Consider the following 15,509-nt stretch of genomic DNA (forward strand, 5'->3'; position numbering starts at 1 on the left):
ATGTAAAATTGTATTTTGAGAGGATTTCATGGTAATTATTCATGTTTATGCAATAATAATGGTCCATTTTGCCATTGAAAATTATTTAAAAACAAATTCAAATTGTTTAAAATATTTTTTCAATTAATGCAGTATTTCAGTATAGAGACTAGGCCTTTTAAATAAATTTTTGAAGGCAGATTAGCGCCATCTGTTGTCATTTTATGGTGTTACCACAAGATGCCTGTATAGCTCTCTATGGAGAGGCTTGTGAATTCTTTAGTAGTTTTTGGACAAAATTACTTACTTTTAAGATGAGGATTTGAATTATTTTTTTTATTTTTTTTTAAATTTCTCAAATAATGCTTTTTTTTAATGTTGATTTGAAGTGTACACGTTTTTGCATTATTATAATTACAGCCAAACCTGAATACAGAGACATTTTGTTACACATAACATTAAAATTCAATAAAAATGTAACAAAAATAAACAGGAATGCTTTATCACAGCTTAATCCATCTGGATCTGATCTCATTCCAACCTCTTATTTCAGTCTTCTGGCTAATTTTTTCTGTATGGTAGTAGCCCTACCAGTTCATTTGTGTGTATAATTGTGTGTGTGTGTGTGTGTGTGTGTGTGTGTGTGTGTGTGTGTGTGTGTGTGTGTGTGTGTGTGTGCGTGGGTGGATCTGTTTTGCACTATTGATGTTTTAGAATGTAATTCCTTCCTTGCTGTCCACTTTTTTACTGCATTGTGGTTGAATTATAGATTTCATTTTACATATTTGTTCTATTACAGTCACACCAGTCTGTACAGTCTGTGTGTGTGTGTGTGTGTGTGTGTGTGTGTGTGTGTGGGTGGGTGTGTCTGTTTTGCACTATTGATGTTTTAGAGTTTCACCCCTTCATTGCTGAGCACTCTTTTTCTGCATCGTGGCCGATTTGTAGATTGAACAAATTGTACAAATGTGTTTTTGTCAATTTCACATTCATTTCCTATGGTCAGTCATTTTTGATCGAAGAGCACAAGTGTAACTACATTTTTATGACTACTTAGCCTGCTGGAACCATGCCCTCATTTTTTTTGTGTGTTCACATTCCAAATGCCATAAAAGTCACCAAGTTTCGTACCATTCCGATGAAGCTGTGATTTAAAAAAGAAAAATCAAAACAGAAAATTTAACTAAAACAGACCAAAGAGCACCAGATGATATAGCTGACATAAAAAATAAAATAAATAAATAAACAACAACAATCATAAACAAAACACACACACAAAAACAAATAATCAACTTAAAACACAAACTCTTGTTGACTCTTAAAGGATTAGTTCACTTTCAAAAAAATGTTCTGCTGATATCCATGTCTTTCTTTCTTCAGTCGAAAAGAAATGAATGTTTTTGAGGAAAACATTCCAGGATTTTTCTTCATATAATGGACTTCAATGGCAACCAACGGTTTGAAGGTTCAAATGTCAGTCTCAATGCAGCTTCAAAGTCTCGACACGATCCCAGTCGAGAAATACGGGTCTTATCTAGCGGTCATTTTCCACACAAAAAAAAAAAATATATATATATATATATATATACAATATATAGATGGTCTTGTACCATCTCTGAGATGCGCCACATATTACGTCATCACGTTGGAAAGGTCACAAAAAAAAAAAATAATACAATAATAATAAATTAAAACAAAGATGTCATGGACATGGATATCTTGGATGACATCGGGGTGAGTAAATTATTAGCAAAACATTTTTTTGAAAGTGAACTAATCCTTTAAGCCCAATGTAGAAAGACCTCAGTCATCCCTGAAAACAAAATGATTATGATTAATATAAATAATATATTTAACAAATACAAATCTCATTATCTATATTCTTTAATAATAATCATTATTAATGCAAAGCATGCAGAAGTTAATTGTAAAGGAAATAATCCTACTAAAACCCTTCTGCTCTCTTGCTCCAGTTTCTCTAATCGGAAACTCCCACCACCATTTCTACTAGTGCTTAACCGAACCCTCTGAGCGTATAACACCAAAAACACAACAGAAATTCACAAAAGACATCAATTTTATTCGCTTGCTGTAATCCAAATCTTTAGAATCCATACTGCGACTGACACACATCGTCATATGAACGACTTTTGGTGGCGCTTTTGACATTTTCACAATAAATAAATGATTGTGATTACACTTGTCTGTCGGTTATGTTTTTCTTCATAACGTTACGTAGTCTGAAGTAATGGTTATGTGTTAGGCGTAGCGGCCAAATCCAACGGGTCAAAACATCTTTTTAAAGGAGAACTCGGTAACTCTAGCGAACTCTAGTCACTTCTTCGCTGATTTTCCCTTTTGTTGTCGCATGTTTCCCCCACGAGCTCCCCCTACAGCTGTGGGAGGGCGTATATTTCACAACACGGTCGTAAAAAACTCTCTTGCGGCCCCTCCTCCCCCTCTCTACCGCTGCTCATGAGCGTTTGTTTTGATCGGAGCAAGCCAACTGTATCGTGTGGAGCTATGTCTACCGAGGTGGGTAATCTGGTAATGCATCATACATGCGTGTGTGTTTATGTCGAATTGCTGTAAAGCAATTTGTGTTTTGCGCTCGTTCTCATTCTCGTTCTCGCTTCTCACGAGACTTCCAATTTCTATCTTGCCGGGACGGTAGTCCCCAAGTTGCAAGGTTGGTTTTCCGCCTGGGAACGCTGGGGGGAGCGGGGAAAGTCACCAATATCACCAGAACAGGTTGTTTAACCATCCAAATGATTTCTAGACAGTTTTATTACGTTAAAAAAGTTACCAAGTTCTCCTTTAATGCTATATTGTTTCTAAAATTGTAATTTTCCAAATTCCGCCACATCTCTGTTCATTACGTTTTATTCTGTTTAAATTCTGTATAAAAAGGGCATGTTTAGGTAAAAGGAAAATGATACAGATATCTTTATGCTATGAAAGATTTGTAAATATGTGACGTTCTGTAGCTGTAAAAATGTAATAATGCTACGTTTAAATGTTGCAGATACGTCCACATTATACATTTTAGCATCTATCCACATGTACAAAAAAACTTACATTTTAGTGTCTCTGAAAATGACGTATTAATACCTACATATTAACAATGGGACCAGGCTGTTTAATGATAAAATGAGAAAGATGAGAACAGATTCAATATTTTAGCAGATTAAAGCTTAATATACTGTATGAATTAGAATCAGAATCAGAATCAGAATCAGAAAGAGCTTTATTGCCAAGTGTGCTTGCACCCACAAGGAATTTTTCTTGGTACTGAAGCTTCCAGTGCACATATACAAATACAAATACAACAAGAACATAGTAATACAAATTCTAAGAATGAAAATATATAAAAAATAAATAAAAATAGTATAAAAGTAAAAAAGTAGGGTCACAGTTGGGTTTAGTCTGAATAAACATTTACAGATTATGAACATATTTACAGTATTTTGAGTAGTATGAATAATATAAATATAAATATCACCTGAATTAGAGAATATTACACTAGACAGTGGGAGTCTAGCGCATGTTACAGATTATAAACATATTTACAGTATTTTGAGTAGTATGAATAATATAGATATAAATATCACCTGAGTTTATTGCACTAGACAGTGGGAGTATTGCACTTACAGGCATATGCTTTGGGGGGCATGTTAAGTGTTCAGAAGGGAAATGGCCTGTGGAAAGAAACTGTTCCTGTGCCTGGAAGTTCTTGTGGCCAGTGATCTGTGTCGCCGTCCTGACGGTAACAGTTCAAACAGGGGATGTCCAGGGTGAGTGGAGTCTGTGATGATTTTACCTGCTCTCTTCCTCACTCTGGAAGAGTACAGGTCCTGGAGGGTTGGCAGGGGGGCACCAATAATCCTCTCTGCAGTCCGGACTGTCCGTTGTAGTCTCCTGATGTCCGATTTGGTAGCTGAACCAAACCAGACAGTGATGGAAGTGCTTAAAACAGACTCAATGACGGCTGAGTAGAACTGGATCAGCAGCTCCTGTGGCAGATTGAACTTCTTCAGCTGGCGAAGGAAGTACAGTCTCTGCTGGGCCTTTTTCACAATGGAGTCAATGTGATTTGCCCACTTCAGGTCCTGGGAGATGGTAGAGCCCAGGAACCTGAATGACTCCACTGCTTCCACAGTGCTGTTCATGATGGTGAGAGGGGGGAGTGCTGGGGTGTTTCTCCTGAAGTCCACGATCATCTCCACTGTTTTGAGTGTGTTCAGCTCAAGGTTGTTATAACTGCACCAGACAGCCAGCTGTTCAACCCCCAGTCTGTAAGCAGACTCGTCACCATTTTGGATGAGACCGATGACAGTGGTGTCGTCTGCAAATTTCAGGAGCTTGACAGAGGGGTCTTTAGAAGTGCAGTCATTAGTGTACAGGGAGAAGAGCAGTGGGGAGAGAACGCACCCTTGAGGGGCACCAGTGCTGATGGTGAGGGTCCTGGATGTGAGTTTCCCCAGTCTCACTAGCTGCTGCCGGTCCGTCAGGAAGCTGGAGATCCACTGACAGATTGTGGATGGCATGGAGAGCTGAGTCAGTTTGGCTGTGAGAAGATCAGGGATGATGGTATTGAAGGCCGAACTGAAGTCCACAAATAAGATCCGTGCATAAGTCCCAGGTCTGTCAAGATGTTGCAGGATATAGTGCAGTCCCATGTTGACTGCATCATCCACAGACCTGTTTGCTCTGTAAGCAAACTGAAGGGGATCCATCAGGGGTCCGGTGATGTCCTTCAGATAGGCCAACACCAGTCTTTCAAACGACTTCATGACCACAGACGTGAGAGCGACAGGTCTGTAGTCATTAAGTCCAGTGATTTTAGTTTTTTTGGGAACCGGAATGATAGTGGAGCGTTTGAAGCAGCAGGGAACTTCACACTGCTCCAATGATCTGTTGAAGATCTGCGTGAAGACTGGGGCCAGTTGGTCAGCACAGGCTTTTAGACAAGCAGATGAGATGCCGTCTGGGCCTGAAGCTTTCCTAGTCTTCTGTTTTTTGAAGACTCTGCTCACGTCCTCCACACAGACCTTAAGCTCAGGTTGGATGGCAGAAGGGGGGAGGAGAGGGGTTGCAGGAGGTGATGGTGGATGTGTGAAGTGCACATCAGGGCGGGTGTGAGGTGTGAGTCTGGGCTTCTCAAACCTGCAATAGAATGCATTGAGAGTGTCAGCCAGTTGTTGATTCTCCACAGATGGGGGGGATGGTGACTTGTAGTTGGTGATGTTCCTCAGGCCTCTCCAGACTGATGCCGGGTCGTTGGCTGAAAACTGTTTTTTCAGCTTTTCAGAGTAGCTTCTTTTAGCAACTCTGATCTCCTTTGTCAGTTTGTTTCTGGCCTGGTTATACAAGATTTTATCCCCACTTCTGTAAGCATCCTCTTTGGCATGACGAAGCTGTTTGAGTTTCCCAGTAAACCATGGTTTATCATTAGTGAATGATAAGAATGTCCTGGTAGGAATGCATGTATCCTCACAGAAACTGATATATGATGTTACAGTATCTGTGAGCTCATCCAGATCGGTGGCTGCAGCTTCAAAAACAGTCCAATCAGTGCAATCGAAGCAGGCCTGTAGATCCTGCTCTGTTTCGTTGGTCCATCTTTTTACAGTCCTTAATACAGGTTTAGCTGATTTCAGTTTCTGCCTGTAGGTCGGTATAAGATGAACCAAACAGTGATCAGAGAGCCCCAAAGCTGCCCGTGGGACGGAGTGATACGCATTCTTTATCGTGGTGTAACAGTGGTCCAATATATTACTGTCTCTGGTAGGACATGTAACATGCTGTCTGTATTTTTGCAGTTCACGGGAGAGATTTGCTTTGTTAAAATCCCCAAGAATGATTAAAAGAGAGTCTGGGTACCTTTGTTCCATTTCAGCTATATGTTCAGCCAGCTGTTGTAGCGCCGCGCTCACACACGCGTCTGGAGGAATGTAAACATTCGCGAGAATGAATGAGGAAAACTCCCGCGGCGAGTAGAAAGGTTTACAGTTTATGAAATGCGCCTCTAAATTAGGAGAGCACATCTTCTTCAGTGTTGTTACATCTGAACACCAACTTTCGTTAATGTAGAAACACAATCCACCACCTCTCGTTTTCCCCGTTAGTTCCGCGATGCGATCCGCTCGGAACAGCTGGAAGCCCGGCAGATGTAGTGCGTTGTCCGGTATGGCTTCACTCAGCCAGGTTTCAGTGAAGCACAGAGCAGCGGAGTTTAAAAAATCCTTGTTAGTGCGGGTGAGGAGAAGAAGTTCGTCCATTTTGTTAGGAAGAGATCGGAGATTCGCAAGATGAATACTGGGTAGTGCAGTGCGGAGGCCGCGCTCGCGGAGTTTAACCAGCGCGCCGGCGCGCTTCCCGCGTTTGCGTCTGACCGCGCGTTTTAACAACACCGCTGCGCCTCCAACGAGAATGTCCAGTAAAACGTCTGAGTAATCAAAATCTGTAAAAAACTTGTCTGGTGTGTGTTTCCTAATGTCCAGAAGTTCGTCTTTGGTGAAACTGATAGGAAAAGAATGACTAAACGCAGAACAAACGAACAAAAACAACACAATGACTGGAGAGCTCCACACCGAGGCAGCCATCCGCGGCGCCATCTTGATCGTTAACCACATCATGACAGCAATATTACAGACAACACAACTCACCGTATTCTCTGTTGCCAGTTTGTCTTATTGCAAATACTTGAACGAGTTGAACGTGCTTTAAGCCAATAATTAAAACCAGGATATCTGACATTAAATCCCCATACTCTGTGACTTTAAGTAGACACTATTTATGACAACAATGCATTTATGAACATGAAGGAAACTTTTGATATTTACTGTTAAAATCACATATTTAAATACTGCTGATTCTATTGATACCAAAAGCTGAATGAATATCTGATAACAATATATTTTTAAGAATTTAAGAGATATGATTTTGTGATATCAGCATTTAAAACCAAACATCAATGATGCATTTTTATGATTTGAATAATTAGACCTAAAATGTGGCTTTCATGTATTCACAGAAATTCTCATAATAAGCAGTAGAATGATTAAAATGATTGAGCATTAGACATGTATTGATCAATTGATGTCTCTTTGAAAAGAATAAAAAGGAGGTTGAGCTTTAATCCAAGTCTTTGTATATGATTAATATGATTAACCATATTCCCTCGGATCAAATCTGTGATCAGTTCATGTCTACAGAAGCCAAATCAAATATGGTGACATGTCAATAATATCAAACCCTCAACAGTGGTTGTGTCAGGATCTGGGCTCTGTAAACAGCAGAGACATCTCTAAATATCTTCTGTGTTGGAGGATTTCTGCATGTGTTAGCAATGGATGCAGGATCACTTTCTCTCGACATGATAATCACTCTCTTCATCTCTGTTGATTTCCACAGCCACAGATGTTCCCAAGACCAGGTGCGAGTTCCTTCAATGTAAGTCAGAAAACAAGCAGAGACATCTCTAAATATCTTCTGTGTTGGAGGATTTCTGCATGTGTTAGCAATGGATGCACGATCACTTTCTCTCGACATGATAATCACACTCTTCATGTCTGTTGATTTCCACAGATGTTCCCAAGACCAGGTGCGAGTTCCTTCAATGTAAGTCAGAAAACAAGCAGAGAAACTCACTGAGTGTGTTCATGTTCTTCCGGTAGAAGCTGAAAGAAAACATGACAGAAGAGTTTTAGAGTTGATCATGTGAATGATGATTAAAGTGCACTGAGACACTGCTGATATACTGAACATGAAGAGTTCAGAGACATTAAAAGACCAGATTCATAATTCCTGATTCTGATGTGTTTTATCTCCATCAGATTCCCGTCAGCTCACTCTGGATCCGATCACAGTGCATAAACGCCTCCGTCTGTCTGAGGAGAACAGAGTGATTACTGACACTCTCAGAGAGCTTCAGTCGTATCCTGATCATCCAGACAGATTTGATCGTCATGCTCAGGTGTTGTGTAGAGAGAGTGTGTGTGGACGCTCTTACTGGGAGATTGAGTGGAGTGGTGGTGATGGTGTGTCTGTATCAGTGTCATATAAGAGCATCTGCAGGAAGGGAGACGGTTACGAGTGTTTGTTAGGATATAATGATCAGTCCTGGAGTTTGTACTGCTTTCCCTCCAGATACTCATTCCTACACAATGGCAAAGCGACTCCTCTCCCTGTGGTGTCCAGTCGTAGAGTAGGAGTGTATGTGGATCACAATGCAGGAACTCTGTCCTTCTACAGCGTCAGCGGAGACACTATGAGCCTCATCTACACAGAGAAGACCACATTCACTCAGCCGCTCTATCCGGGGTTTTGGGTTAGTTCTGGATCATCACTGAAACTGTTGATGAGTGAGAATAGACTGTAGAGAGATTCTACCCATAATGCTTTGAGCTTCATGATAAATCAGTAACAGTGAGATGTTACAGAGTCTCTTATTTTCTCTTCATTACATTAATAACACAGCTGAACTTCTGTCACTGAAATATCATGTCAGAATAAATGTGTGTAATAAATCCTCATATAGACATCAGTGTGTGTGACGGTGTGTATCTGTGCTTTTCTCAAGCTCTGTTTGTGTTGATGAAGATTCACATCAATCATTTATAAATCATGTAGAAGTGGGATTTGTTAAACGTATTTTAATCCAGGTGTATTTTATGGGTTCAAGCACTGAAGCCGCTGCGACATTATTATATTTTTATCAGTTTTTATTACATGGCTTGGTTGAATTCTAATGTAGAATGTGGTGTGTTATTTCTTGATAACAGACCGCTGCTAAGTATAACACACCGTTGCCATGAAAAACAGATATTATACAGACACCTGATATTTAATCTTATTAGATGTTTAGTTCACTGCATCTGATGGATTATTAAGTGATGGGAGAAACGAAGCTTTTCAAAGCTCTGAATCAACTGAACAAAATTATTCAGTGTTTCGAATCGTTTACTTTCAATAAAACATTTGCAATGTGTTTGTAAAAGCTGTTTTAGTGCAAGTTTGGCCTGAGTTATTGCATTCCCACTGTTCTGACCAGCAGGAGTCACCAGCGTGTGGCGATTCCAACGATTCGAAACACTGAATCATTTTGTTCAGTTGATTCAGAGCTTTGAAAAGCTTCATTTCTCCCATCACTAGTCGACTCTGAACTTCACAAAAGTACACAACAGGACAGTCTGAGGATTGATGTTTGCTGAGCTTCAGTTTTAAAACACCAGCCGTTATATCAATGGGAATGATAGATGACGGCTGTGATATTCTCAGCTCTAGGATTAGAAATCAATCCCCTTTCATTTGTATGTTTACTGCACTTTAAGATGAAATGTTTCCTCACATAAACCTCTGTTTACACCTGTAAGTTCAGTTCTAAGTCTTAATAACACACCTGTTGGGAATCTAACTTCTCTCATACTGGAAAGCACTGCTTTAAAGGGTTAGTTCACCCAAAAATGAAAATTCTGTCAGTAATTACTCACCCTCATGTTGTTCCAACCCCGTCAGACCTTCGTTCATCTTCGGAACACAAATTAAGATATTTTTGATTAAATCTGAGAGCTGGATCACTCCTCCATAGGCTTCTAAGGAACTGAAACTTGCTGGCCCAGAAAAGTTATTAAAGAGATCGTTAATATAGTCCAAGTGACTCCAGTGGCTCAATCTTAAGTTTATAAAGCGACGAGAATACTTTTTGTGCGAAAAAACAAATAAATAAATAACGACTTTACGCCACTATTCATTCCCTTCTCTCTGGGCCTCGAGTGAGTTCACGTAGTGTTTTAGCATAGCGCGTCTGTTTTGCACGTCACACGCATCACACACATGACCGGCGCCGGCCAATAGTGAGCCTACGTGGTGACGTGCAACACAGATGCGCTGCGCTAAAACACTACGTGAACTAACTCGAGGCCCAGAGAGAAGGAAATGAAAAGTGGCATAAAGTCATTATTTTTGGGGGGTTTTGCGCACAAAAAGTATTCTCGTCGCTTGATAAACTAAGATTGAGCCACTGGAGTCACTTGGACTATATTAACGATCTCTTTAATAACTTTTCTGGGCCAGCAAGTTTCAGTCCCTTAGAAGCCTATGGAGGAGTGATCCAGCTCTCAGATTTAATAAAAAATATCTTAATTTGTGTTCCGAAGATGAACGAAGGTCTTACGGGGTTGGAACAACATGAGGGTGAGTAATTACTGACAGAATTTTCATTTTTGGGTGAACTAACCCTTTAAGTTCATGAGGATCGATCTTCCCAGTTAAGGGTTAAAAACCACAGAAGATCCTGATGATGCTCCTTTGGACGAGATGAGAGGCGTCATTATGTCACACACACACACACACACACACACACACACACACACACACACACACACACACACACACACACACACACACATATCTATCTATATATATGTAAGGGATAATGTAGAGCGAGGCGGTTGTTATAGCGAGTACACCCGACGTGAAGCGGAGCTTGAAGCCTGAAGGGAGTTATTCGCTATAACAACCACCTCGCTCTAAATTATCCCGCTTATTACATGGCTACCTACCAAATAAATCAATAATTTGACACAAAATATTGATTTAAAAAGGAGTTTATTGATTTAAAAACGATTGTATTGCTTCCGCTAAAGAAAATTGTCTGTTCCGTCTCTACGGTTAGAATCCTGCGTCCATAGCAACGCTCTGTTTTTCATGGCAACGGTGTGTTACACTTAGCAGCATCTGTTATCATGAAATAGGCCTTTATCGCATCACAATAGAACGCCGGAAGTAGACGCGAAAAATTGCTGAAGCAGTGTCTTCCGGTTATTGCGTTCATCATGGCTGCCTGTTAATTATCACTGGACTACTTCGCTCTTGCATCACCCATTTTAATGGTTTAATTAAATTGTTATAACCAATTATTTAAAGTGTAATGATTTAAGCAAAATTTTCTTCAAAGGTTAAACCAAACTTTTATTTTGACGGGTTGCCGTGTAGACCTTTGAGTCTCTCTGTGTTTTATGATATGACGATAGTTTTTCTCAAATGAAGCTAAAATGCTGCTGAAGTGACTCTCAGAGCGGCTGTGTTGATGAAGTGCATTAGTGTCCTCATATAGTCTGAAAACATCGCAAGCGCCACACGTGCCTCAGTGTGTGTGTGGTAAATGAAACAGCGCGTCTGTACCATTCATTCACAGAGACACGCAGAACATGCATGATTCCTATTTAAATGGTCTTTATGTGGTTTAATATTGACAGACACTGGTCTATATCGCAATTTTATTTAAGTTTACTGACCTACTTTTCATCTAAAGGTAACTAAAGCCCCTTTCACACAGCGCGATGATCCCGGCAAATTGCCGGGAAATTGCCAGAACGCCTTCTGCCAATTTACATAGTAACAAATAGTAACTAGTAACATAGTACATAGTTACATAGTGACCAATTCCCGGCAATTTACATAGTAACATTGCTGTGTTCAGTCCCGGAACGCGCGCTGTGTGAACAAAAGCAGTAATAATGCTGTGTCGTAGTGATGACGATGAAGCCGTGATCGTTCGCTAGCTAGTGAAACGGTACGTAATCCGCAAGTTTATGATCGGATCAAAGGAAAAAATTGCACAAGCGTGGTTGCACAAGAGAGAAGTCGCAGCTCATAAGCAAAGACGCTGCTGAGACATTACAGGTCACATCGATGATACGTGTCTTTACAGGATTTTTACGAATTGTGTGTGAAAACTCTCTGATTCCGGAAAATCACTGGCAGTGTTAATGAACCAAAATCAAACGAACCTGGGTCAAGACTGTGTAAGAGTGAAGGGTCTGAACAGATGAATGATGTGTGAGACTGAAGGGTCTGAACAGATGAATGATGTGTGAGTCTGAAGGGTCTGAACAGATGAATGATGTGTGAGACTGAAGGGTCTGAACAGATGAATGATGTGCGAGTCTGAAGGGTCTGAACAGATGAATGATGTGTGAGTCTGAACAGATGAATGATGTGTGAGACTGAAGGGTCTGAACAGATGAATGATGTGTGAGACTGAAGGGTCTGAACAGATGAATGATGTGCGAGTCTGAAGGGTCTGAACAGATGAATGATGTGCGAGTCTGAAGGGTCTGAACAGATGAATGATGTGCGAGTCTGAAGGGTCAGAACAGATGAATGATGTATGAGTCTTAAGGGTCTGAACAGATGAATGATGTGCGAGTCTGAAGGGTCAGAACAGATGAATGATGTGTGAGTCTGAACAGATGAATGATGTGTGAGACTGAAGGGTCTGAACAGATGAATGATGTGCGAGTCTGAAGGGTCTGAACAGATGAATGATGTGCGAGTCTGAAGGGTCAGAACAGATGAATGATGTGTGAGTCTTAAGGGTCTGAACAGATGAATGATGTGCGAGTCTGAAGGGTCAGAACAGATGAATGATGTGTGAGTCTGAAGGGTCTGAACAGATGAATGATGTGCGAGTCTGAAGGGTCAGAACAGATGAATGATGTGCCAGTCTGAAGGGACAGAACAGATGAATGATGTGTGAGTCTGAAGGGTCTGAACAGATGAATGATGTGCGAGACTGAAGGGTCAGAACAGATGAATGATGTGCGAGACTGAAGGGACAGAACAGATGAATGATGTGTGAGACTGAAGGGACAGAACAGATGAATGATGTGTGAGACTGAAGGGTCTGAACAGATGAATGATGTGAGAGACTGAAGGGACAGAACAGATGAATGATGTGTGAGACTGAAGGGTCAGAACAGATGAATGATGTGTGAGTCTGAAGGGTCTGAACAGATGAATGATGTGTGAGACTGAAGGGTCAGAACAGATGAATGATGTGCGAGTCTGAAGGGTCAGAACAGATGAATGATGTGCGAGTCTGAAGGGACAGAACAGATGAATGATGTGTGAGTCTGAAGGGTCTGAACAGATGAATGATGTGTGAGACTGAAGGGTCAGAACAGATGAATGATGTGCGAGTCTGAAGGGTCTGAACAGATGAATGATGTGCGAGTCTGAAGGGTCAGAACAGATGAATGATGTGCGAGTCTGAAGGGACAGAACAGATGAATGATGTGTGAGTCTGAAGGGTCTGAACAGATGAATGATGTGAGAGACTGAAGGGACAGAACAGATGAATGATGTGTGAGTCTGAAGGGTCTGAACAGATGAATGATGTGTGAGACTGAAGGGTCAGAACAGATGAATGATGTGCGAGTCTGAAGGGTCAGAACAGATGAATGATGTGCGAGTCTGAAGGGTCTGAACAGATGAATGATGTGCGAGTCTGAAGGGTCAGAACAGATGAATGATGTGTGAGTCTGAAGGGTCAGAACAGATGAATGATGTGAGAGACTGAAGGGACAGAACAGATGAATGATGTGAGAGACTGAAGGGTCTGAACAGATGAATGATGTGCGAGTCTGAAGGGTCTGAACAGATGAATGATGTGCGAGTCTGAAGGGTCAGAACAGATGAATGATGTGTGAGTCTGAAGGGTCAGAACAGATGAATGATGTGAGAGACTGAAGGGTCAGAACAGATGAATGATGTGTGAGTCTGAAGGGTCTGAACAGATGAATGATGTGTGAGACTGAAGGGTCAGAACAGATGAATGATGTGTGAGTCTGAAGGGTCTGAACAGATGAATGATGTGCGAGACTGAAGGGTCAGAACAGATGAATGATGTGTGAGTCTGAAGGGTCTGAACAGATGAATGATGTGTGAGTCTGAAGGGTCTGAACAGATGAATGATGTGCGAGTCTGAAGGGTCTGAACAGATGAATGATGTGCGAGTCTGAAGGGTCTGAACAGATGAATGATGTGTGAGTCTGAAGGGTCTGAACAGATGAATGATGTGCGAGTCTGAAGGGTCTGAACAGATGAATGATGTGTGAGTCTGAAGGGTCTGAACAGATGAATGATGTGCGAGTCTGAAGGGTCTGAACAGATGAATGTGTGTGAGTCTGAAGGGTCAGAACAGATGAATGATGTGCGAGTCTGAAGGGTCTGAACAGATGAATGATGTGCGAGTCTGAAGGGTCTGAACAGATGAATGATGTGTGAGTCTGAAGGGTCTGAACAGATGAATGATGTGCGAGTCTGAAGGGTCTGAACAGATGAATGTGTGTGAGTCTGAAGGGTCAGAACAGATGAATGATGTGCGAGTCTGAAGGGTCAGAACAGATGAATGATGTGTGAGTCTTAAGGGTCTGAACAGATGAATGATGTGCGAGTCTGAAGGGTCAGAACAGATGAATGATGTGTGAGTCTGAACAGATGAATGATGTGTGAGACTGAAGGGTCTGAACAGATGAATGATGTGCGAGTCTGAAGGGTCTGAACAGATGAATGATGTGCGAGTCTGAAGGGTCAGAACAGATGAATGATGTGTGAGTCTTAAGGGTCTGAACAGATGAATGATGTGCGAGTCTGAAGGGTCAGAACAGATGAATGATGTGTGAGTCTGAAGGGTCTGAACAGATGAATGATGTGCGAGTCTGAAGGGTCAGAACAGATGAATGATGTGCCAGTCTGAAGGGACAGAACAGATGAATGATGTGTGAGTCTGAAGGGTCTGAACAGATGAATGATGTGTGAGACTGAAGGGTCAGAACAGATGAATGATGTGCGAGACTGAAGGGACAGAACAGATGAATGATGTGTGAGACTGAAGGGACAGAACAGATGAATGATGTGTGAGACTGAAGGGTCTGAACAGATGAATGATGTGAGAGACTGAAGGGACAGAACAGATGAATGATGTGTGAGACTGAAGGGTCAGAACAGATGAATGATGTGTGAGTCTGAAGGGTCTGAACAGATGAATGATGTGTGAGACTGAAGGGTCTGAACAGATGAATGATGTGTGAGACTGAAGGGTCTGAACAGATGAATGATGTGTGAGACTGAAGGGTCAGAACAGATGAATGATGTGCGAGTCTGAAGGGTCTGAACAGATGAATGATGTGCGAGTCTGAAGGGTCAGAACAGATGAATGATGTGCGAGTCTGAAGGGACAGAACAGATGAATGATGTGTGAGTCTGAAGGGTCTGAACAGATGAATGATGTGAGAGACTGAAGGGACAGAACAGATGAATGATGTGTGAGTCTGAAGGGTCTGAACAGATGAATGATGTGTGAGACTGAAGGGTCAGAACAGATGAATGATGTGCGAGTCTGAAGGGTCAGAACAGATGAATGATGTGCGAGTCTGAAGGGTCTGAACAGATGAATGATGTGCGAGTCTGAAGGGTCAGAACAGATGAATGATGTGTGAGTCTGAAGGGTCAGAACAGATGAATGATGTGAGAGACTGAAGGGACAGAACAGATGAATGATGTGAGAGACTGAAGGGTCTGAACAGATGAATGATGTGCGAGTCTGAAGGGTCTGAACAGATGAATGATGTGCGAGTCTGAAGGGTCAGAACAGATGAATGATGTGTGAGTCTGAAGGGTCAGAACAGATGAATGATGTGAGAGACTGAAGGGTCAGAACAGATGAATGATGTGTGAGTCTG

General features: G+C 41.4%; 1 protein-coding gene across 2 annotated transcripts in view; it reads left to right on the forward strand.

Moving 5' to 3' along the window:
- Nucleotides 1–8,502, forward strand: part of LOC311298021 (stonustoxin subunit beta-like) — a 31,454-nt gene extending 22,952 nt beyond the window's left edge. Inside the window, exons 6-8 of one of the 2 annotated variants that reach the window (XM_084420573.1) lie at nt 7,396–7,434; nt 7,570–7,602; nt 7,818–8,502. In XM_084420573.1, coding sequence (XP_084276699.1) covers nt 7,396–7,434; nt 7,570–7,602; nt 7,818–8,362 — 617 coding nt within the window. In that variant the 3' untranslated portion in view covers nt 8,363–8,502. The remainder of the gene's footprint in view (nt 1–7,395; nt 7,435–7,569; nt 7,603–7,817) is intronic. The other variant, XM_084420574.1, reaches the window with a different exon arrangement.
- The last annotated feature ends 7,007 nt before the right edge of the window (nt 8,503–15,509 follow it).

This window comes from Rutilus rutilus, assembly GCF_951802725.1.
Source record: "Rutilus rutilus genome assembly, chromosome: 10".
Taxonomy (NCBI): domain Eukaryota; kingdom Metazoa; phylum Chordata; class Actinopteri; order Cypriniformes; family Leuciscidae; genus Rutilus; species Rutilus rutilus.